Source organism: Oncorhynchus mykiss, chromosome 9, assembly GCF_057628025.1.
Source record: "Oncorhynchus mykiss isolate SJ-2025 chromosome 9, ASM5762802v1, whole genome shotgun sequence".
In the NCBI taxonomy this organism is placed as follows: Eukaryota; Metazoa; Chordata; class Actinopteri; order Salmoniformes; family Salmonidae; genus Oncorhynchus; species Oncorhynchus mykiss.
The window spans coordinates 56,263,766-56,289,332 of NC_143030.1; the positions used below are offsets into that span (position 1 = coordinate 56,263,766).

General features: G+C 40.7%; 2 protein-coding genes across 3 annotated transcripts in view; one reads left to right on the forward strand and one right to left on the reverse strand.

Moving 5' to 3' along the window:
• Positions 1-469: 469 nt before the first annotated feature.
• On the reverse strand, positions 470-19,386 carry dffa (DNA fragmentation factor subunit alpha). 2 transcript variants are annotated; one of them, XM_021616102.3, is made up of 6 exons: positions 19,172-19,386; positions 5,487-5,645; positions 5,004-5,161; positions 4,568-4,763; positions 4,174-4,301; positions 470-3,058 (listed from the first exon to the last, which is right to left on the reverse strand). In XM_021616102.3, the coding sequence occupies exons 1-6, from the start codon at positions 19,263-19,265 to the stop codon at positions 2,846-2,848; spliced, it is 948 nt and encodes a 315-aa protein (XP_021471777.2). In that variant the 5' UTR covers positions 19,266-19,386; the 3' UTR covers positions 470-2,845. The 2 variants fall into 2 exon arrangements, with proteins under 2 accessions (XP_021471777.2, XP_090040687.1); XM_090184561.1 differs by having other exon boundaries at positions 19,242-19,347.
• Positions 19,387-19,698: 312 nt separating this feature from the next.
• Positions 19,699-25,567, forward strand: part of pex14 (peroxisomal biogenesis factor 14) — a 104,848-nt gene continuing 98,979 nt past the window's right edge. Inside the window, exon 1 of the mRNA XM_021616103.3 lies at positions 19,699-20,044. Coding sequence (XP_021471778.3) covers positions 20,009-20,044 — 36 coding nt within the window. The 5' untranslated portion in view covers positions 19,699-20,008. The remainder of the gene's footprint in view (positions 20,045-25,567) is intronic.

The following is a 25,567-nucleotide window of genomic DNA, read 5'->3' on the forward strand; positions in this document are numbered from 1 at the left end:
TTAAGCGGAGGTAATGTCACAGGAATTGCGCACACCATAAAACCCATCAACTGACTGTCCAGACACATACAGCAACAGTACATAGCCAGTCACCTCTTTTCCCTCACACCCATCATTATTCCTTTACAATTGTATCTTAGGGCCAAACAATGTACACGCCATGACATATAAAATAACTTCATTGAATATCAACAATCCATAACGTTTTTTTTTTCTGGACCAATATATTGACGATACGGAGAAGAGTATCTTGGCATCACAAGCCGTGAGTTAAGTTTACCATTTAATGGTGGATCAAATGTCCTATCCTTCCTCTAGTCTTCCTGAGGCAATCCTCTATAGCCTTTAGCTCATTAAAAAACACACAGCATTACATTCTCCTGTCCATGGATGGGATGCACATTTTTATATACACTGGAAAAAATAACAAGCAGTAAATGAAAAAGTAGTGAATGAAAACACAGTGATGTCAGGATTGTGCGCTTTATTGTAGAAAAGCTGTCATACTTAACACACTCCGCTTGCCACGTCAGTTCCATTTGAAACAGCTCCATTAAAAAAAGCCTCATTAATCACAATGCAAAACTTTGATTACACAACTCTGTGGCTCAATGATAAAATATATGTACAGTCCGTACATGTTCATTCATTTCATACAGAGGGCTCCCAAGATGCACCATTTCAAACTGAACACACACCTTTTTCTTTCAAGGAACATTGGAAGCAATAACGAGTGCGTAACGGACTTCAGAGCATTGCAATTAATATTCACGTGGAGTACAAGAATCACATCATAACACGGGTGAAGATAACATGTTTCTCCATCCATTTGTCACCATAAATGCCTTCAATACACTTTTCTGTATATATAAATCTGTTGACATCTCATTGTCATGACATGTGCCTCCTTGCTGGCCCCATGTCCTTGTTGTAAACGACTGGTTTCAAATGTGATCTTACAGCCCTTTAAGTCTGTTCCATTAACAAGGATGTCCTGTCAATACAACCAGATAGCTCACATGGGCCCACACTACACGGATGCACGCTTACATCACAATTACATATCAAATCTGATATCCTTTCTTACATTAACATTCCTAAATATACAGGGTTTAAGTACAGATAGATAAACCAATTCTGGTTGTTTCCCAAAAAGAATGAATTCTAAGTTATATTTTATTGGTTAATAATATGTAGAGCAGTCAAAACAAGTAGAGTCAAAAGGGAAAGCAAAATAGGCAGAAGAAATAGGCTAAGTATTTGGCAAGGTTTTAGGAGGCATATCAATGATTCAGTATACAAAATTGACAGGAATGGAACAATTAGCTCTCATTTTAAATCTTCAGGAAAATAGGATTAAATATAATGTCAACAGATTACTGGGTTACTAATCTTTGACCACAAATGGATTGTCCAAGGTATTTGCTTACAATTTAAGTTAACATCAACCATAATTTTGTTACGGCTTCCAGGGGCAAGAATCAGGTATTGTGTCACACTTTACTCCTGAGTAGGTAAAGTACCGGAGGAGTAGACCAAGACAACATATCAAAAGGGTTGCACAGTTGGTCCATTCCTAATTGTTCTGGTCATTAACATCTACCTATGCTAATAACACTTCTACTTAATGTACCTAAAGAGATAGACATCATGTGGTTTACTCACAAAAGGGGCACCAAAGCCATTTGGCAAATAATGTCAGCGTTTATGAGCATTTATTGATACCAGGAGGCGATATACAGTGCCCTCCGTAATTATTGGGAAAGTGAAGCATTTATTCTTATTTTGGCTCTATACTCAAAGTTTGGACTTGAAATCAAGCAATTACTATGAGGTAAAGTGCAGACTGTCAGATTTAATTTGAGGTTATTTTCATCCATATCGGGTGAACTGTTTAGAAATTACAGCACTTTTTGTACGTAGTCCCCCCATTTTAGGATACCAAAGGTATTACGACACAGTCACTTATATGTTTATTAAAGTAGTCAAAAGTTTAGTATTCGGTCCCATATTCCTAGCACGCAATAATTACATCAAGATTTTGACTCTACAAACTTGGTGGATGCATTTGCTTTGGTTGTGTTTCAGATTATTTGTGCCCATTAATTAAATAATGTATTGCATCCTTTTTATTGTAAATAAAAACAGAATTTGTTTCTGAATTTCTAACACTTTTACATGAATGTGGATGCTACCATGATTATGGATAATCCTGAATGAAACGTGAACAATGAGTGAGAAAGTTAGATGCACAAATATCATACACACCCCCCCCCCCCCCCCCCAAAAATGCTAACCTCCCCTGTTATTATAATGGTGAGAGGTAAGTATGCCTTGGGGGAATTATATTTTTGCATCTGTAACTTTCCCACTCATCATTATTCACAATTCAGTCAGGATAATCCAACATATTTGTAGTCACAAACTTGATGTAGTCTTTGTGTGCTATAAATATGGGACCAAATGCTTAACATTTTACTACTTTAACGCACAAATAAGTGAATTGGGGGGGACCATGTACAAAAAGTGACCGAATTTCTACATGGTTCACCCGATATAGATAAATACCCTCAAGTTAATGCTCACAGTGTGCACTTTAACCTCATGGTCATTGTTCGATTTCAAGAAAAAATGCTTTACCATCCAAATACTTATCGTCTCAGTCTTAAGGCAGATAGTGTGTGTTCTGTGGTCAGAGACAGAGGGGTATTACTAGCTGGCTCTGGGGTGAAGTTTCCCTAAGTACAGATTTAGGATCAGTTTCCCCTTCCCTAATCCTAACCATAAGTGGGAAAACGCTAAAATCACCAAAGATCAGCGTGTAGTGGCAACTTCCCCCTACTCCTTACTTGCTGCGCTTGGCTTGTGTGGCTTGGCTCTTGTCGGAGGGCTGCGTGCTGGCCTGTTGTTGTGTGTGGCTACGGAGGTACTGCATGGCCTGAACCTGCTGGAGCCGCCTGCTCAGTTGCTCCTCGCATGCCTGCAGCAGCACCAATGTCCTCTCAGAGTCCCAGCCCAGGACTTGCTCCATGGCCCGTGCACCTTTGTTCACCACCATCTGCAGTTGACAACATTTTGGTTTGGTTTATTTCATGTTGTATACAGCTAAAATCAGAACCGCAATCTATTCTGAGAAAGACAGAAGTGCAGAGATGGGGGGATAGGATAGTCTCTGCGCTGTATAGACATGGCAGAGATTTGCATTAGTTGCTCATGGTTCATGAATGTCAATGGACCACATTGGAATAATATACTGCAGACTTAATAAGTAAATGTTCTTACATTCATTATGTTCAATGTAATTGATATTGTTTTCAAAGATAATTGACTTGGGAGATAAGAGGCTCCGAGTATACTTAGTGGTGTGAAAAGCCCTTGATCTTGGATTTCAAACAGATACAGTTGGGACAAAAATGGTATTCAATATAAGAAATGCAATTCCTTGGTATACAGTGATGTTATTAGAACTGCTCTAAACTTATTTTTTGTTGTCAGGATTACTTGGCATATTTACAGACACTTGTACTAAAAAAATAAATGTATGTAGTTTGGTTTGGTGATAGAGTTAACAGCTTGACAAAATATGTACTTAGGCAGTCTATTTTCACATGCTGTGTATACTGAAATCAAGAGTGCAGAGGGATAGTGCCACCAAGTGGACAGAATATAGAAATTCTCACATATACTGTAGTTGTAGCCTTCCCATTTCCCTCATGTGGTGGAAAGGAAACAATTTCATGCGTCCAAATTCTCTACCCTTCTACCTTAACTGTGCGTTTGTTCACTTACCTTCATGGATTTGAAATGGAAGGAGCTGTGTAATAAACTCCCTCTAACCTGTGCTTACACTAATCGAATGCTTTAAAATACGTGGGGAGAAGTGAACCCTTTCAGGATAATTGGGACGTAATCCAGTGCATCTCAATAATGGAAAGTATTTCTCTCCTGTTCGTTTTTTTCTGTGCACTAAACTGAATAACTTAGGACATATCACTGTGATACTGTGGATACCTACCAGGGACTTTGTTTTCACAATGCATGCCCTTTCATATCAATGCAGATTAAGGAGAGTAGACAAGGAGCGAGTAGACAAGGAGAGGGGTCCACTTTAGTCTATTAATACGATCCTGTATAACCAAATGCAGCGTTTAGCCGTTGGTCTTTGTGACATACCTGCAGCTCCTCATTGGAGAGCCTGGTCTCAGGGCTCGTTTTACCCTTGAGAACCATCAGCGTTCTGGACATGAATCCTGATGCCGAATCTACCGCCAGCCCGTCTGTCACATCCCCATCACCTGACCCTGTGAGACATGGGTTATGGTAGAACACGATCACTCTCACAACACAACTTGGCTGAGGTTTAGAGGCAATATTTCAGGGCTAGTTGTCTATTGCTTAAAGAATGGCTCCATCTAGTGACAAAAAAGCCACACACTGCTTTTACATAAACTACCACAACTTTTGAGTTGAAGTTAAAATGCCTTCCCTCACTTCAAATGGCATTTCCACTCACATAGGTGGATCTTCTAACAGATTGAACCCATTTTATTCCTGATAGTGCTCTCACCGTCATTTCTAGGCTCTGCCTCTTGACCGTCTTCTCTCTCCACTGCCTTGAGGTAGAGCTGGAGCAGTTCCTTGGACTGTCGCTCTTCCTCCCTGCGGTCCAACACTCTCTGTAGAGTGTCCTGGAGATTCAGCGCCTTCCTCTCCGGGAAGCCCAGGGCTGAGGCCAGCTCTAAACAAGGCACGTCCACTAGGGTCTGGAACACGCAACATGTATAGTTATTCTCTCTATTACACATAAAGCAAGCACATAAACATAATGCAAAGAGGGCTTTGTATTGAAGTAGTATAAACAATATTTATACCATACCTGCTGTAGCCATAAATGTTGTTTTTATCTGATGGAATAGGACCTAACTTTAACAAGATATTCTATATTCATACATTTAAATGTGAGAGGGGGGATGGAGGTGGAAATGTTATTGAAGTTACCCTACTTGTAATTCTGCCTCCGACATCAGTATGATGCTGGCCAGGTCCTTCTTGAGTTGCTGGGCCAGGTAGAACCAGGGCTCGATCCCACTGACTGAGCTGTCCACAGCATCGCTCTCAAGATTCACAGACTCCCTGGTCATCCAAGCTGTGCCGCCATCAACTATAGTAGCATGGTATAAAATCACTATGCGTTAGTATGGGAATGCAACCTGGGAGAGCTAAGACAGATGACCAATGCCAGGTAATCAAAGAACAGAGTTTGGTCTTTAACTAGTCAGCCCAAAAAACAAGCAAAGAAACAAACATACTCTTGGAATATAGGCATAGAATGTCAGAGGATGTGCTTTCCCAAGAGGTTGGCTCAAACTGCAGATAGATCAACTTAGAAACCGCAAAATGACGGATCACACAATAGTCGGCTTAAACAATGAATATAGCCTAATATGACAATACATATTTGCATTGACAGAACAGAAAAAGCTTACTTCTTCGTAGTGGGGCCCACGTCTCTTTTTCATGCAAGAGCATAAACTTTGTGTTTGTAGGTAAGCACAAGAAATAGGCCTCATCTTCAACTATTGTCCCATCATCTTCTAATACCACAGAGACGGAGGTACTTGGGCTAAACCCAAGAGATTCGCTTCCTGGGAGGTAGAATTACAGAAAAGTGCATGTATATGGAATGAATGATTACTGACACTTTACTTGAACTTGCCACCATAACAATAGCATGCATCACTCATAACTTAGAAATGATAAATGTAATAATGTAATGACATCTATATGCGTAGCAGTATTTAGCCTTGACACCCTGATTATACCACCTGCATGAGTGTCATGAGCACTTCATGAATATAAATGGTCAGAAAACATAGTGTGATGACAAAAGTCACAATAGGCAAAACCTACCCCAGGGGGATTCCCTGAAACCCATAGCCCTTTAAGCTAACCTTTGCTAACTTATTGATATCAGAAGCACCGGACAGGGATGAATGCAGAAGTAGTACAGGGCACCATTTGTGGCAGTTTGTGGCAGTTAAGTGGAACATTGCACTTCTGCATTGCTGCATGCTCACTGGAGTGTAATAGGCCTAGATGAAGTGTGTTGCTATCTTTCATTTGTAGTTTGCAGTTGTGTAGCGGAGGGTAAACGCAGTTTACCAACGTTTTCTTTTTGCCCATCAATTTTCTACTTTTTGCAGACCAGCCATCAGAGTTTACACCCCAGTTGATTTTTTTTATTAACCTTTATTTAACGAGGCAAGTCAGTTAAGAACAAATTCTTGGTGGGTTAACTGCCTTGTTCAGGGGCAGAACGACAGATTTATACCTTTTCAGCTTGGGGATTCGATTACTTGGGGATTTCAGTTACTGGCCCAATGCTCTAACCACTAGGCTACCTGCCGCCCCTATTTACATCACTGTTAGTTTGGTACAGTACTTACTTGCATTATTATCTAGCTACAGTGCATTCAGAAAGTATTCATACCACTTGACTTACTCCTCATTTTGTTGTGTTAAGCCTGAATTCCAAATTGATTCAATAGATTTGTTTCTCACCCATCTACACACAATACCCCATAATGACAATCATGTTTTTAGAAACTGTTGCAAATGTATTGAAAAATCAAATACAGAAATACCTCATTTACATAAGTATTCAAATCCATGAGTGAATACATGTTAGAATCACCTTTGGCAGCGATTACAGCTGTGAGTCTTTTCTAGGTACGTCTCTAAGAGCTTTGCACACCTGGATTGTACAACATTTTCACATTATTCAAGCTCTGTCAAATTGGTTGTTTATCATTGCTAGACAGCCATTGTCATGTCTGCCATAGATGTTCAAGTCGATTTCAGCTAAACCTGTAACCAGACCACTCAGGAACATGAAATGTTGTCTTGAAGCAACTCCAGTGTATATTTGACCTTGTGTTTTTGGTTATGGTCCTGCTGAAAGGTGAATTTGTCTTCTAGTATATGTTGAAAAGCAGACAGCCAGGTTTTCCTCTAGGATTTTGCTTGTGATTAGCTCTATTCCATTTATTTTTATCCTAAAAAAACTCCCTAGTCCCTTTCAATGACAAGCATACCCATAACGAACATAGACAGGGCTCTAACTCCCCTAGCTCCACAATGAAATAGGGTGCAGGCCAGGCAGCAGGCTGTTAGCCAGCCTGCCAGCTTAGTGGAGTCTGCCACTACAGTCAGTGTAGTCAGCTCAGCTATCCCCATTGAGACCGTGTCTGTACCTCGACCTAGGTTGGGCAAAACTAAACATGGCAGTGTTCGCCTTAGCAATCTCACTAGAATAAAGACCTCCTCCATTCCTGCCATTATTGAAAGAGATTGTGATACCTCACATCTCAAAATAGGGCTACTTAATGTTAGATCCCTCACTTCCAAGGCAGTTATAGTCAATGAACTAATCACTGATCATAATCTTGATGTGATTGGCCTGACTGAAACACGGCTTAAGCCTGATGAATTTACTGTGTTAAATGAGGCCTCACCTCCTGGTTACACTAGTGACCATATCCCCCGCGCATCCCACAAAGGTGGAGGTGTTGCTAACATTTACGATAACACATTTCAATTGACAAAAAAAAAAAAAAAAAAACGATGCTTTCGTCTTTTGAGCTTCTAGTCATGAAATCTATGCAGCCTACTCACTTTTTATAGCTACTGTTCACAGGCCTCCTGGGCCATATACAGCATTCCCCACTGAGTTCCCTGAATTCCTATCGGACCTTGTAGTTTTGGTGACTTTAACATTCACATGGAAAAGTCCAAAGACCCACTCCAAAAGGCTTTCAGAGCCATCCTCGACTCAGTGGGTTTTGTCCAACATGTCTCCGGACCTACTCACTGCCACAGTCATACTCTGGACTTAGTTTTGTCCCATGGAATAAATGTTGTGGATCTTAATGTTTTTCCCCATAATCCTGGACTATCGGACCACCATTTTATTACATTTGCAATCGCAATAAATCTGCTCCGATCCCAACCAAGGATCATCAAAAGTCGTGCTATAAAATTCTCAGACAACCCAAAGATTCCTTGATGCCCTTCCAGACTCCCTCTGCCTACCAAAGGACGTCAGAGGACAAAAATCAGTTAACCACCTAACTGAGGAACTCAATGTAACCTTGCGCAATACCCTAGATGCACCCCTAAAAACATTTGTCACAGAAAATACCCGAGCTCTGAAGCAAGCTTCCAGATAATTGGAACGGAAATGGTGCCACACCAAACTGGAAGTCTTCCGACTAGCTTGGAAAGACAGTACCGTGCAGTATCGAAGAAGAAAATAACAACAATCCAAAATGTATTTTTGATACTGTCACAAAGCTAACTAAAAAGCAGCATTCCTCAAGAGAGGATGGCTTTCACTTCAGCAGTAATAAATTCATGAACTTCTTTGAGGAAAAGATCATGATTATTAGAAAGCAAATTACGGACTCCTCTTTAAATCTGCGTATTCCTCCAAAGCTCAGTTGTCCTGAGTCTGCACAACTCTGCCAGGACCTAGGATCAAGGGAGACACTCAAGTGTTTTAGTACTATATCTCTTGACACAATGATGAAAATAATCATGGCCTCTTAACCTTCAAGCTGCATACTGGACCCTATTCCAACTAAACTACTGAAAAAGCTGCTTCCTGTGCTTGGCCCTCCTATGTTGAACATAATAAACGGCTCTCTATCCCTCGGATGTGTACCAAACTCACTAAAAGTGGCAGTAATAAAGCCTCTCTTGAAAAAGCCAAACATTGACCCAGAAAATATAAAAAACTAAATCGGCCTATATCGAATCTTCCATTCCTCTCAAACATTTTAGAAAAGGCTGTTGCACAGCAACTCACTGCCTTCCTGAAGACAAATAATGTATACAAAATGCTTCAGGCTGGTTTTAGACCCCATCATAGCACTGAGACTGCACTTGTGATGGTTGTAAATTACCTCTTAATAGCGTCAGACCGAGGCTCTGCATCTGCCCTCGTGCTCCTAGACCTTAGTGCTGCTTTTGATACCCTCGATCACCACATTCTTTTGGACAGATTGGAAACCCAAATTGGTCTACACGGACAAGTTCTGGCCTGGTTTAGATCTTATCTGTCGGACAAATCAACTGTAAATTTCGGTGTCACTCAAGGTTCCATTTTAGGACCACTATTGTTTTAAATTTATATTTAACCTTTTGGGGATGTCATTCGTAAACATAATGGTAACTTTCACTGCTAAGCGGATGACACACAGCTGTACATTTCAATGAAACATGGTGAAGCCCCAAAATTGCCCTCGCTGGAAGCCTGCATGTCCGTCATAAGGAAGTGAATGGCTGCAAACTTTCTACTTTTAAACTCGGACAAAACAGAGATGCTTGTTCTAGGTCCCAAGAAACAAAAGAGATCTTCTGTTGAATCTGACAATTAATCTTGATGGTTGTACAGTCGTCTCAAATAAAACTGAAGGACCTCGGCGTTACTCTGGACCCTGATCTCTCTTTTGACGAACATATCAAGACTGTTTCAAGGACAGCTTATTTTAATCTATGTAACATTGCAAAAATCAGAAATTGTCTGTCCAAAAATGATTCAGAAAAATGTATCCATGCTTGTGTCACTTCTAGGTCTAGACTACTGCAATGTTGGCTACTCCTGGCTACTCCTACCCCGGTCAACAGCACTGCACCCCCCACAGCAACTCGCCCAAGCCTTCCCCATTTCTCCTTCTCCCAAATCCAGTCAGCTGATGTTCTGAAAGAGCTGCAAAATCTGTACCCCTACAAATAAGCCAGGATAGACAATCTGGACCCTCTCTTTCTAAAATTATCTGCCGAAATTGTTGCCACCCCTATTACTAGCCTGTTCAACCTCTCTTTCGTGTCGTCTGAGATTCCCAAAGATTGGAAAGCAGCTGCGGTCATCCCCCTCTTCAAAGGGGGGGGACACCCTTGACCCAAACTGCTACAGACCTATATCTATCCTACCCTGCCTTTCTAAGGTCTTCGAAAGCCAAGTCAACAAACAGATTACCGACCATTTCGAATCTCACCATACCTTCTCTGCTATGCAATCTGGTTTCAGAGCTGGTCATGGGTGCACTTCAGCCACGCTTAAGGTCCTAAACGATATCTTAACCGCCATCGATAAGAAACATTACTGTGCAGCCATATTCATTGATCTGGCCAAGGCTTTCGACTCTGTCAATCACCACATCCTCATCGGCAGACTCGACAGCCTTGGTTTCTCAAATGATTGCCTCGCCTGGTTCACCAACTACTTCTCTGATAGAGTTCAGTGTGTCAAATCGGAGGGTCTGCTGTCCGGACCTCTGGCAGTCTCTATGGGGGTGCCACAGGGTTCAATTATTGGACCGACTCTCTTCTCTGTATACATCAATGATGTCGCTCTTGCTGCTGGTGAGTCTCTGATCCACCTCTATGCAGACGACACCATTCTGTATACTTCTGGCCCTTCTTTGGACACTGTGTTAACAACCCTCCAGGCAAGCTTCAATGCCATACAACTCTCCTTCCGTGGCCTCCAATTGCTCTTAAATACAAGTAAAACAAATACAAATACAAGCTCTTAAATACAAGTAAAAACCAAAACTAACTACGCTGCCTGCACCTGCCCGCCTGTCCAACATCACTACTCTGGACGGCTCTGACTTAGAATACGTGGACAAGTACAAATACCTAGGGGTCTGGTTGGACTGTAAACTCTCCTTCCAGACCCACATCAAACATCTCCAATCCAAAGTTAAATCTAAAATTGGCTTCCTATTTCGCAACAAAGCATCCTTCACTCATGCTGCCAAACATACCCTTGTAAAACTGACCATCCTACCAATCCTCGACTTCGGCGATGTAATTTACAAAATAGCCTCCAATACCTTACTCAACAAATTGGATGCAGTCTATCACAGTGCAATCCGTTTTGTCACCAAAGCCCCATATACTACCCACCATTGCGACCTGTACGCTCTCGTTGGCTGGCCCTCGCTTCATACTCGTCGCCAAACCCACTGGCTCCATGTCATCTACAAGACCCTGCTAGGTAAAGTCCCCCCTTATCGCAGCATCTCCCACCTGTAGCACACGCTCCAGCAGGAATATCTCTCTAGTCACCCCCAAAACCAATTATTTCTTTGGCCGCCTCTCCTTCCAGTTCTCTGCTGCCAATGACTGGAACGAACTACAAAAATCTCTGAAACTGGAAGCACTAATCTCCCTCACTAGCTTTAAGCACCAACTGTCAGAGCAGCTCACAGATTACTGCACCTGTACATAGCCCACCTATAATTTAGCCCAAACAACTACCTCTTTCCCTACTGTATTTATTTATTTTGCTCCTTTGCACCCCATTATTTTTATTTCTACTTTGCACATTCTTCCACTGCAAATCTACCATTCCAGTGTTTTACTTGCTATATTGTATTTACTTTGCACATTCTTCCACTGCAAATCTACCATTCCAGTGTTTTACTTGCTATATTGTATTTACTTTGCCACCATGGCCTTTTTTTGCCTTTACCTCCCTTATCGCACCTCATTTGCTCACATCGTATATAGACTTGTTTATATTGTATTATTGACTGTACGTTTGTTTTACTCCATGTGTAACTGTGTTGTTGTGTGTCAAACTGCTTTGCTTTATCTTGGCCAGGTCGCAATTGTAAATGAGAACTTGTTCTCAACTTGCCTACCTGGTTAAATAAAAATAAATAAAATAAATAAAATGTTCTACTTTCCGGCTACCCGGATAAAGCACTAAATAAACTTCAGTTAGTGATAAATATGGCTGCTAGAATCCTGACTAGAACCAAAAATGTGATCATATTACTCCAGTGCTAGCGTCCCTACACTGGCTTCCTGTTAAGGCAAGGGCTGATTTCAAGGTTTTACTGCTAACCTACAATGCATTTCATGGGCTTGCTCCTACCCATCTTTCCGATTTGGCCCTACCGTACATACCTACATGTACGCTATGGTCACAAGACGCAGGCCTCCTAATTGTCCCTAGAATTTCTAAGCAAACAGCTGGAGGCAGGGCTTTCTCCTATAGAGCTCCATTTGTATGGAATGGTCTGCCTACCCATGTGAGAGACGCAGACTCGGTCTCAACCTTTAAGTCTTTACTGAAGACTCATCTCTTCAGTAGGTCATATAATTGAGTGTAGTCTGGCCCAGGAGTGTGAAGGTGAACTGAAAGGCACTGGAGCAACGAACCGCCCTTGCTGTCTCTGCCTGGCCGGTTCCCCTCTCTCCACTGGGATTCTCTGCCTCTATCCCTATTACAGGGGCTGAGTCACTGGCTTACTGGTGCTCTTCCATGCCATCCATAGGAGGTGTGCGTCACTTGAGTGGGTTGAGCCACTGACGTGGTCTTCCTTTCCTTGGGTTGTGCCGTGGCGGAGATCTTTGTGGGCTATACTCGGCCTTGTCTCAGGATGGTAAGTTGGTGGTTATAGATATCCCTCTAGTGGTGTGGGGGCTGTGCTTTGGAAAAGTGGGTGGGGTTATATCCTGCCTGTTTGGCCCTGTCCGGGGGTATCATCAGATGGGGCCACAGTGTCTCCTGACCCCTCCTGTCTCAGCCTACAGTATTTATGCTGCAGTAGTTTGTGTCGGGGGGCTAGGGACAGTCTGTTATATCTGGAGTATTTCTCCTGCCTTTCCCGGTGTCCTGTGTGAATTTAAGTATGCTCGCTCTAATTCTCTCTTTCGCTCTCTCGGAGGACCATGCCTCAGGACTACCTGGCATGATGACTCCTTGCTGTTTGACCATGCTGGTCATTTATGAATATTTGAACATCTTGGCCATGTCCTGATATAATCTTCACCCGGCACAGCCAGAAGAGGACTGGCCACCCCTCATAGCCTGGTACCTATCTAGGTTTTTTCCTAGGTTTTGACTTTTCTAGGGAGTTTTTCCTAGCCACCGTGCTTCTACGTCTGTATTGCTTGCTGTTTGGGGTTTTAGGCTGGGTTTCTGTACAGCACTTTGAGATATCAGCTGATGTAAGAAGGGCTATATAAATACATTTGATAACGATGCAGCCACCACCATGCTTGAAAATATGAAGAGTGGTACTCAGTGATGTGTTTGACCCAAAGATAACGCTTTGTATTCAAAACAGGATGCATGTTTTGGAATATCTTTACAAGCTTCCCTTTTTTCACTCTGTCAATTAGGTTAGTATTGTAGACTAACTACAATGTTGTTGATTCCTCCTATCACCGCTGTTAAACTCTGTTTTAAAGTCAACATTGGCGTCATGGTGAAATCCCTGAGCAGTTTTCCTTCCTCTCCGGCAAGTGAGTTAGGAAGGATGCCTGTATCTTTATAGTGACAGGGTGTATACATACACCATCCAAAGTGTAATTAATAACTTCACCCATGCTGAAAGGGATGTTCAATGTCTGTTGTTTAAAATAACAATCCCCCATCTTCCAATAGGTGCCCTTCTTTGCGAGGCTTTGGAAAACCTCCCTGGTCTTTGTGGTTGAAATTCACTGCTCGACTGAGGAACCTTACAGATAATTGTATGTGTCTGGTACAGAGATGAGGTAGTCATTCAAAAATCATATTAAAACACTATTATTGCACTGTGACCCAAAATCTCAACTTAATCCATTTTAAAATCAGGCTGTAACACAACAAAATGTGGAAAAGGTCAAGGAGTGTGAATACTTTCTGAAGGCACTGTATGCATTTCCACAAAACACATGATTATACTTATTATCTAGTAGTATTCTAGATCTTGTGTCCAGGCCAGGGATGTGAGCTTTGTTAAGACAGCACCACGCCTAGTGAGTAGCATTTTAGGAATTTAAGGGATGTCCCATAGAGGTTTGAGGTAAAATGCGTTTTATATTGGATTTTCAGTTCACTTCATCACTAGCTATTGAACCAAGCCTCCCATGGCTATGAAGATGGTATATTTTGATTCAGGGATGGATGGAAAACAATTCACAATGTTTTTATTACATCAAATATTTAAAAAAAGTAAGATTTAAGATTTCAAACCGTTAATAGCTCTTATATAAATGGCGTGCCATGACTATGGAAATTATCCAGTGCTGCCCCATAACAACAAGCAGCTACATTCATAGCTATGGTCTATGATCTTTGTCTTTCTTTCCACAAACACACACAATGGTGTTTTTTGGTTGCTATTTTAGTGACTCGTCAGTAGCCTAACGAATCGCATCGGTAAGATAGTCATTCATTTGACTGCCTAATTTGCATACTGGTAGTCTATGGCAATTACCTGCAAAAAAATTACTTAAAAGGAAGCTTGAAGCCTGCGTTAGTCAGCAGACTCTTACAAGATTCTTTAAGAAGAAATGTGGGTTAGTTGTTAAACAGGTTTTTCTTTAAAATGTTGTATAAATGACATACTACAATTCAAAAAGATAGTTACAAATACAAATTATTTGATTTAACTGATGTTGTTCTCTTCCTCTTGTTGTCTTAGCTAGCTCTTCCAATCAACACCTGTGATTGCTTTATGTCTCTCTCTAATATCAATATGCCTTGTATACTGTTGTTTAGGATAGTTATCATTGTTTTAGTTTACTGCAGAGCCCCTAGTCCCACTCAACATGCCTCAGATACCTCCTTTGTCCCACCTCCCACACATGCGGTGACCTCACCCAGCATAACTAGTGCATCCAGAGATATACAAGCTCTCTTATCGTTACTCAATGACAGTAAGAGAGGTAACCATAAAAGCCTTGGTTTCATGCATGTTAACATCAGAAGCCTCCTCCCTAAGTTTGTTTTACTCACTGCTTTAGCACACTCCGCTAATCCTGATGTCTTTGCCGTGTATGAATCCTGGTTTAGGAAGGCTATCAAATATTCGAAGATTTCTATCCCCAACATTTCCGTCAAGATCGAACTGCCAAAGGGGGAGGAGTTGCAATCTACTGCAGAGATCGCCTGCAAAGTTCTGCCATACTTTCCAGGTCTATGCCCAAACAGTTCGAGCTTCTAATTAAAAAAATCCATCTCTCCAGAAATAAGTCTCTCAATGTTGCCACTTGTTATAGACCCCCCTTAGCTCCCAGCTGTGCCCTGAACACCATATGTGAATAGATTGCCCCCCACCTATCTTCAGAGTTCGTTCTGTTCGGTGATCTAAACTGGGATATGCTTAACAGCCCGGCAGTCCTACAATCTAAGCTAGATGCCCTCAATCTCACACAAATTATCAAGGAACCCACCAGGTACAACCCCAAATCCGTAAACATGGGCACCCTCATAAATATTATCCTGACCAACTTGCCCTCCAAATCCACTGCTGTTTTCACCTCTGCTGATCTCAGCGATCACTGCCTCATTGCCTGCATCCGTTATGAATTCGCAGTCAAACGACCACCCCTCATCACTGTCAAACGCTCCCTAAAACACACAAACGCCTTTCCAATCAACCTGGCCCGGGTATCCTGGAAGGATATTGACCTCATCCCGTCAGTAGAGGATGCCGGGTCGTTCTTCAAAAGTAATTTCCTCACCATCTAAAATAAGGCCCCTTTCAATTTTTTTTTAGAACTAAGAACAGATATAGCCCTTGGTTCACTCCAGACCTAACCCCCCTCGACCAGCACAAAAACTTCCTGTACTAGCATCGAATAGTCCCCACGATATGCAACTTTTCAGAAAAGTCAGGAACCAATACACGCAGTCAGTTAGGAAAGCAAAGGCTAGCTTTTTCAAACAGAAATTTGCATCCTGTAGCTCTAACTCCAAAATGTTTTGGGACACTGTAGTCCATGGAGAATAAGAGCACCTCCTCCCAGCTGCCTACTGCACTGAGGCTAGGAAACACTGTCACCACCGATAAATCCATGATAATCAATCATTTCAATAAGCATTTCTCTACGGCTAGCCATGCTTTCAACCTGGCTACCCCAACAGCTACTTGCCCAAGCCTCCCCAGCTTCTCCTTCACCCAAATAGCAGATGTTCTGAAAGAGCTGCAAAACCTGTACCCTCTGTACCCTCTCTAAAATTATCCGCCTCCATTGTTGCAACCCCTATTACCAGTCTGTTCAACCTCTCTTTCGTATCGTCCGAGATTCCTAAAGATTGGAAAGCTGCCGTGGTCATCCCCCTCTTCAAAGGGGGTGACAATCTAGACCCAAACCCATCCTGCCTTTCTAAAGTCTTCGAAAGCCAAGTTAACAAACAGATCACTGACCATTTTGAATCCCACCGTACCTTCTCCGCTGTGCAATCCGGTTTCCGAGCTGGTCAGCCACGCTCAAGGTGACCTCAGCCACGCTCAAGGTACTAAACGATATCATAACCGCCATTGATAAAAGACAGTACTGTGCAGCCGTCTTCATCGACCTGGCCAAGGCTTTCGACTCTGTCGAGGTACGGTGACAGAGTCGAAAGCCTTGGCCAGGCCGATGAAGACGGCTGCACAGACGGCTGCACAATGGCGGTTATGATATTGTTTAGTACCTTGAGCGTGGCTGAGGTGCACCTTGAGCATGGCTGACCAGCTCGGAAACCGGACTGCACACCGTATTCTTATCGGCAGACTGAACAGCCTTGGTTTCTCAAATGACTGCCTCGTCTGGTTCACCAACTACTTCTCAGATAGAGTTCAGTGTGTCAAATCGGAGGGCCTGTTGTCCGGACCTCTGGCAGTCATTATGGGGGTACCACAGGGTTCAATTCTCAGGCCGACTCCTTTCTCTGTATATATCAACGATGTCGCTCTTGCTCCGGGTGATTCCCTGATCCACCTCTACGCAGATGACACCATTCTGTGTACATCTGGCCCTTCTTTGGACACTGTGTTAACAAACCTCCAAACAAGCTTCAATGCCATACAACACTCCTGAGGCCTCCAATTGCTCTTAAAACGCTAGTAAAACTAAATGCATGCTTTTCAACCGATCGCTGCCCGCACCCGCCCGACTAGCATCACTACTCTGGAAGGTTCTGACTTAGAATATGTGGACAACTACAAATACCTATGCATCTGGCAAGACTGTAAACTCTCCTTCCAGACTCATATTAAACATCTCCAATCCAAAATTAAATCTAGAATTGGCTTCCTATTTCGCAACAAAGCCTCCTTCACTTACGCCGCCAAACATACCCTCGTAAAACTGACTATCCTACCGATCCTCGACGATGTAATTTACAAAATAGCCTCCAACACTCCAGCAAATTGGATCCAGTTTATCACAGCGCCATCCGTTTTGTCACCAAAGCCCCATATACCACTCTCAACACTGCGACCTGTATGCTCTCGTCGGTTGGCCCTCGCTACATATTCGTCGCCAGACCCACTGGCTCCAGGTCATCTAGAAGTCTTCGCTAGGTAAAGCTCCACCTTATCTCAGCTCACTGGTCATGATAACCACACCCACCGGTAGCACGCGCTCCAGCAGGTTTTTCTCACTGGTCATCCCCAAAGCCAACACCTCCTTTAACAGCCTTTCCTTCCAGTTTTCTGCTGCCAATGACTGGAACGAATTGCAAAAATCGCTGAAGTTGGAGACTTATATCGCCCTCACTAACATTAAACATCAGCTATCAGAGCAGCTAACTGATCGCTGCAGCTGTGCACAGCCCATCTGTAAATAGCCCATCCAATCTACCTACCTCATCCCCATATTGTTTTAATTTACTTTCTTTTGCACACCAGTATTTCTACTTGCACATCATCTGTACATCTATCACTCCAGTGTTAATGTGCTAAATTGTAATTACTTCGCTACTATGGCCTATTTATTGCCTTACTTCCTCACGCCATTTGCACACACTGTATATAGACTTTCTATTGTGTTGTTGAATGTACATTTGTTTATTCCATGTGTAACTCTGTTGTTGTTTGTGTCACAGTGCTTTGCTTTATCTTGGCCAGGTCGCAGTTGAAATAAAGGTGAAATAAATAAATAAAAATGTCTAAATAGTTTAACTTAATGTTTGTCATCTCCAGCACCACCCCAACATCAACATATGTTAAAGTGGCACATGTCTATGTTTTGTAGTAAAACAAGAGAGGAAGACAAGTGCTTCCAATGATATAAACCAATTAGCAGAAAATTAGTAGGCAATGTCTACTTGTAACTGGTTAATAGCACACTATGCACACCGATGTCATTGGATGTTGATGTTGGGGTGGTACTGGAGATTATGAATATGACGTTTTTTTTTAAACATTTCCCTTTAACATGTATGGGCCCAGAACTTAAATGAACAACTGTTTATTTGAGAGACACGTTTTCCTATTTGTATGATTTAAAAATGTAACTTTTTTTCAAGATAATTCAGGCTATTTACTTTATTTATGTTTTTAAAAAATACATAATTTTAAGAACAAACATAATTGTGGCAATTCATATCTTAAAGTCAAATACTTTCATCTCAAGAGAAGACAGGTTAAATGTAAAAACAAATTAAAAGGTGTAATGTTCTCTTACATAGAAAATAAGAGAGAAAATATAGAAAATATAGAAAATATTCCTTATCAGATAGGACCTTGGCAATATCCCAAAAAACAAACAAGAAAAAAAGTATGGATTGTTCTCCGTCCACCCCTGATTCCGAATATACTATCTTCATAGTCATGGCATGGTTGGTTCAATAGCAATTGACTAGAGAAAACAGATATACACCGAATATCCAGTATACAACTAATTTTACCTCGGTCTGCTGAGGTGCCATATCTAATTCAATCAAGTTTGTACAAGTCGAATATGTAGAGCACACAGAGCAAAATGTTGCTCATACAGTTTCCAGAATGTAGTGATGATTCACGAAGATTAGAGATCATAGTTGACTGCCAGTTGATTTCCCAATGAACGAATAATAGATACTGTAAACATTATATGATTTAACAGCTGATACAGTGGCAACGTATGCTGCTACATACAGATACCTACCTACCTGGCGCTAGGCTAGCAAAATGTATTCTGCATTTGGGTTTTATTTATATGACACGTAGTTACAATGACTTGTCTTCATTAAGGAGGAATGCATGCTCCCAGCTCATCAGGAATACTATCTATAGTAGCTACCAAAACTATTATAACACACGCAAAGAACTTTTCTGTAGCTATCTAACCTTAGCTAGCTAACTTAGCTAGTTGTGGTTGGCTAGACAGCTGTTTACAACATTCATTAGCGTACCTTTAATCTTTAGTTGGTCCAGAGAAGGAACAACCAAACCGTATGATTGTTGTCGCGTAAAATTACACACCTTACAAGGTTTTAGTTCAGACATCACTCTTTTGTTATGCCGAAAGTTAAATAACCTTACGGAAGTTTACTGCATGCACCTTCTTGGCAGATTCAAATGCGAACACGGAAGTCCTGACATGATGTCATGGGAAATGTAGTGTTATGCGATTTAAAGTCAAAGTTCTGATTTTGAAATTGTAATAAAATAAATGCATCTAAAAAATAAAATAAAATGTAAAAAATATATATCTAAACCAAACCAAACCTAACAGTCGTTTACGGTATTCTTGACATATCTGCAAAAACGGAAGTCCTGAGCTAGGAACTAAGCCCTCATGGGAAATGTAGTGTTTTGCTATTTAAAGTCAAACTGACCTGATTTTGAACAAAGTTGAATAATGAAAAAAATAAATATATACATATATATATATATATATATATATATATATATATATATATATATCACAGGAGGTTGGTGGCACCTTAATTGGGGAGGACGGGCTCGTGGTAATGGCTGGAGAGGAATGAGTAGAATAGAGTATCAAATAGTATCAAGTAGTATCAAATAGTATCAAATACTCCCCTCAGCAATCTCCACTGATTTATATATCTATATCTATATATCGATCTAATCAGAAAATAATATTTACTATATTGCCTCAACATAATAGAAGGAACGAAAAAAAACAAAAAACATAATGTCGGAGTTTTAGTCCAGGCGTCCTTATTCAGGCCCAAGCAATCGTTCCCGAATGAATCGATTTGAAGAGGAGTAGGCTGGGAAAGATGGCATCTTCTGAACAATCTGATCCGCAAACACAGGTCTCTATTTATACTTTCATACCTTATATAATGGTTTGTAGTTGCATATTGCACTTCCTTGAACCTATGAATTAGCTATGATTAAGCTAGACAGCTAACGTTAGTTGCTAGCTTGGTCTAGCTTGCTAGCTCGAAAAAGTTTCAATGTTTCTGTGTTGACAGGTGAAGGCCACGACACTACCCATACTTTCTATACATGTGAAAGTCATGTAGCTATCATGGTGTCTAGGTAGGTAATAGTTCAACGAGAATCGCAAATATCAATGCTCTAGCTAGCGAAGTAATAGCGCTCGAAAATCCTTCTCCATATATAGGGTTTTCAGCGTTTACATTTTCCCACATTTGGCCCCATGCGAACTACAATTTCGACGTTGTGTTTTAGAAAAGCAAATAGTCAAAGCTTTCAAACCGGTTTTCTAAACATATGTTGACATGCCCCTTATCTTTCATATCAGCGAGAAATAATCTTTAAAATAAAAAAGACACACGTATGCCCTTTATAGACAGACTTTACGGCATGTTGCCTGTAAAAAAAAAAAGTATAATCGGTCAATGTTTTTTTAGAGCCCATTTACCACATTCTTGCCAGGATAATAATTGTATATCTCCATGCATATACTGGGAGGAGATGTAGTCCCATGTGGGTGGACTATTTTAATAAATCCATTGAATATACACCATTACCAAAAAAATCCATTATTAATTCATTTTAGGCAGGTCCTAAGAAACACGATAATAAAATGTATTTTCAAAAGAATAGAATGGCATATTCACATGAAATCAATAGTTATTTTGTTAATTAAATGGACAAGACAGACTTAGGCTAACCCGATCACAGTCAACACCAAAGGCTAAGAATATAATGGAAATATAAAAAATAAAATACAAATAATATTTTTCCCACACGGCGTGTGGAACCCCTGACATATAAAAAAGGGATATGTTGAAACAGAGCCCAAGGCAAGCCCATGCCTTTTTGATCCACGTTTCATCTCTTTCCTGCTAGAGGTCGACCGATTAATTAGAGACGATTTCAAGTTTTCATAACAATCGGTAGTCTGCCTTTTTCGATGCCGATTATGGCCAATTACATTGCAATCCACGAGGAAACTGTGTGGCAGGCTTGACTGCCTTTTAGCGTCAAAAGGACCTAGTAGGTTGCAAGGAGCCAAGGTAAGTTGCTAGCTAGCATTGAATGTATCTTATAAAAAACAATCAATCTTCACATAATCACTAGTTAGCTACACATGATTGATGATATTACTAGGTTAACTAGCTTGTCCTGCGTTGCATATAATCAATGCGATGCCTGTTAATTTATCATTGATTCACAGCCTACTTCAACTTTGCCAAACGGGTTATGATTTAAGAAAAGCGCATTTCTGAAAAAAGCACAGTCTTTGCACAAATGTACCTAACCATAAACATCAATGCCTTTCTTAAACTCAATACACAGAAGTACATTGTTTTAAACCTGCATATTTAGTTTAAAGAAATTAATGTTAGCAGGAAATTGTGTTAAATTTCAACTTGCGTTCAGTGCAAGCAGAGGCAGGGTATATGCAACCGTTTGGGCCGCCTGGCTCGTTGCGAACTGTGAACTAATTTGCCAGAATTTTACATAATTAACAACAACATTGAAGGTTGTACGATGCAACAGCAATATTTAGACTTAGGGTTGCCACCCGTTCGATAAAATACGGAACGGTTCCTTATTTCACTGAAAGATTAAACATTTTGTTTTCAAAATGATAGTTTCCGGATTTGACCATATTAATGACCAAAAACTCGTATTTCTGTGTTTATTATATTATAATTAAGTCTATGATTTGATATTTGATAGAGCAGTCTGACTGAGCAGTGGTTGGCAGCAGCAGGCTCGTAAGTATTCATTCAAACAGCACTTTACTGCATTTGCCAGCAGCTCTTAGCAATGCTTGAAGCACAGTACTGTTTATGACTTCAAGCCTATCAACTCCCGAGATTAGGCTGGCAGTACTAAAGTGCCTATAAGAACATCCAATAGTGAAAGGTATATGAAATACAAATGGTATAGAGAGAAATAGTTGACGCGTTATAAATCCTATAATAACTACAACCTAAAACGTCTTAACTGGGAATATTGAAGAACTGGGAATATTGAACCACCAGCTTTCATATTTTCTGAGCAAGGAACTTTAACATGAGCTTTTTTACATGGCACATATTGCATTTTTACTTTCTTCTCCAACACTGGGTTTTTGCATTATTTAAACCAAATTGAACATGTTTCATTATTTATTTGAGACTAAATAGATTTTATTTATGTATTATATTAAGTTAAAATAAGTGTTAATTGTTCATTCAGTATTGTTGTAATTGTCATTATTACAATATATTTAAAAATCGGCCGATTTTAAATGGCATCGGCCTTTTTTGGTCCTCCAATAATCGGTAACGGCATTGAAAAATCATAATCGGTCAACCTCTATTTCCTACCCTCACTTTGCTTGTAGGGTCTTACATTGAGAGTATCTTCGTGAAGATACAGATTGAAAGTATAGATTGCTATAATTTTCTAACACATTTTAGTCTCATGTTGATATTTCACACCATCCGCATGATTTTGGAGTTGCCTATAGGCGATCCAGCAAAATGATAGGCCTACACTTGATTTAGGCTACATTATAGCATGCTAAATATTTCTGATCAGTGATAGATGAGCAAACGAATAGGTGAGCTACCACCGCACTCCCACTTGCCCAGCTAGAAATCACATTGATTAAGTGTGTTGTTGAAATATAGGTTGATCTTTTAGAAATTAAGCAAATTGATTGCACCCAAATTGGCCATCATAATTTAAAGGATTCGTGTGATATTCAACAAATATAGTACCCAACATCCATAATTAAGACATGAGGAATTCCCAAAAATGGTCAAAAACCACCCACATAAAAGCCCCCCCCCCCCCGACTCAAACTCTACACTAATCCCATCCCAAAGACCAGTATACAATAGGAGTTGTCTCTGTCTGACAAGTAGTATGAAGCAGTGGCTTGGAGTATTGTTTCTTCATACCATGTGGCCTAATGCATTTCCATTAAATGTAGTGATGGTTAGGGTCCTTTTCCCTGTTCAGAGATGTTAGTCAATGAAGTCATTCGCCTTAATATCCCATTATACAGTGTGATAGTATCAAGTTTTGACCTCTAAATTGAGCTGTTCCTGCTATACTGCCCCACTCTTTTATCCAGTTTCCTAGTCTCCTGTGTTTATAAAATAGATTTGCAACTTTGGGTAGAAAACCAATAGCTTTTGCTCATGATGAAAACAAATTGTGTGTTCATCCTCACAATTAAAAATAGTCCTCTATGAAAGCAATTCCAATCAAAGTTTATTGGTCGCATACACAGTTTTGCAGATGTTATCGCAGATACAGGGAAATGCTTATGTTTCTAGCTCCAACAATGCAGCAATATCGAGCAATACAATAACAATACACACATTATCCAAAAGTAGAAAAAAGAACAAGAAATGAAGATCTATCAGAACGATCAATGTCAAAATCCGGAATATAAATAAATATATATGTACTGTATGTGAATGGTGTGTATATAGACTGTATGGACAGTATATGAATAGAAAATGTGTGTACATATAGGATGAGCCAAGACTAAAATACAGTATATACAGTACCATTTGGACACACCTACTCATTCCATGGTTTTTCATTTTTTTTAAACTATTTTCTAAGCTGTAGAATAATAGTGAAGACATCAACTATGAAATAACAAATATGGAATCATGCAGTAACCAAACAAGTGTTAAACAAATCAAAATATATTTTATCTTTGAGATTCTTCAAAGTAGCCACCTGTGGCCTTTGACAGATTTGCACACACTTGGCATTCTCTCAACCAGCTTCATGAGGTAGTCACCTGGAATGCGTTTCAATTAACAGGTGTGGCTTGTTAAAAGCTAATTTGTGGAGTTTCTTTCCTTAATGCATTTGAGCCAATCGCTTGTGTTCTGATCATGTAGGGGTGATATTCAGAAGATATCCCTATTTGGTAAAATACTAAGTCCATATTATGGCAAGAACAGCTCAAGTAAGAAAAGAGAAACAACAGTCCCATCATTACTTTAAGACGTGAAGGTCAGTCAATCCGGAAAATTTCAAGGACTTTCAATGCTTCTTCAAGTGCAGTTGCAAAAACCATCAAGTGCTATGATGAAACTGGCTCTCATGAGGACCACCACAGGAAAGGAAGACCCAGAAATACCTCTGCTGCAGAGGATACGTTCATTAGTTAACTGCACCTCAGATTGCAGCCCAAATAAATGCTTCACAGAGTTCAAGTAACAGACACATCTCACCATCAACTGTTCATTGGAGACTGCGTGAATCAGGCTTTCATGGTTGTCTTGCTACCAAGAAACATGAGCTATGGACATTAGACTGGTGGAAATCTGTCCTTTGGTCTGATGAGTCCAGAGATTTTTGGTTCCAAACGCTGTGTCTTTGTGAGATGCAGAGAGTAGGTGAATGGATGATCTCCGCATGTGGTTCCCACCGTGAAGCATGGAGGTGCTTTGCTGGTGACCCTGTCGGTGATTTATTTAGAATTCAAGGCACACTTAACCTGCATGGGTACCTTAGCATTCTGCAGCAATACTCCTTCAACACTGTTGGAAAAGCATTCCAGGTGAAGCTGGTTGAGAGAATGCCAGGAGTGTGCAAAGCTGTCATCAAATATATTTTGATTTATTTAACACTTTTTTTTTTTTTTGGTTACTACATGATTCCATATGTGTTATTTCGTAGTTGTGATGTCTTCACTATTATTTTACAGTGTAGAAAATAGTAAAAATAAAGAAAAACCTGTGAATGAGTAGGTGTCCAAACTTTTGTCTGGTACTGTTCATATAGTGGTGGGTAAAACAGTGTGTAAACATTATTAAAGTGACCGATCAACGGCTCTATGTACATAGGTTAGTGTAACCGGTGTGAAATGGCTAGCTAGTTAGCGGGGTGCGCGCTAATAGCCTTTCAATCGGTGACATCGCTCGCTCTGAGTCCTTGAAGTAGTTGTTTCCCTTGCTCTGCAAGGGCTGCGGCTTTTGTGGAGCCATAGGTAACGATGCTTCGTGGTAGGTGGTTGTTGATGTGTGCAGAGGGTCCCTGGTTCGAGCCCAGGTAGGGGCGAGGAGAGGGACAGATGCTAAACTATTACATTAGCAGTCTCAAAGGTTCAGGGCAGGGTACTGTGTGGAAGCCGGCTAGAGATGATTGTTTTTAAGTTTTACCTTATCAACCTTAAATGCTTCAACCCAACTCCCCTTGAATAGTCTAATAAATGTCAGCTCTCTGAGAGGGCTATTCCAATGGTGCAATACTCATAAGAAGAAATGTCCTACAAGCCCAAGACTTCGATGGAGAAATGGACTAGTGACTGAAATGTTTAATTTGAACATGGCAGTCTTATTGTTTTCAATACCATTACTAGAAAACATCTCTGTGCAGTAGGGATGGGTTGTATACCG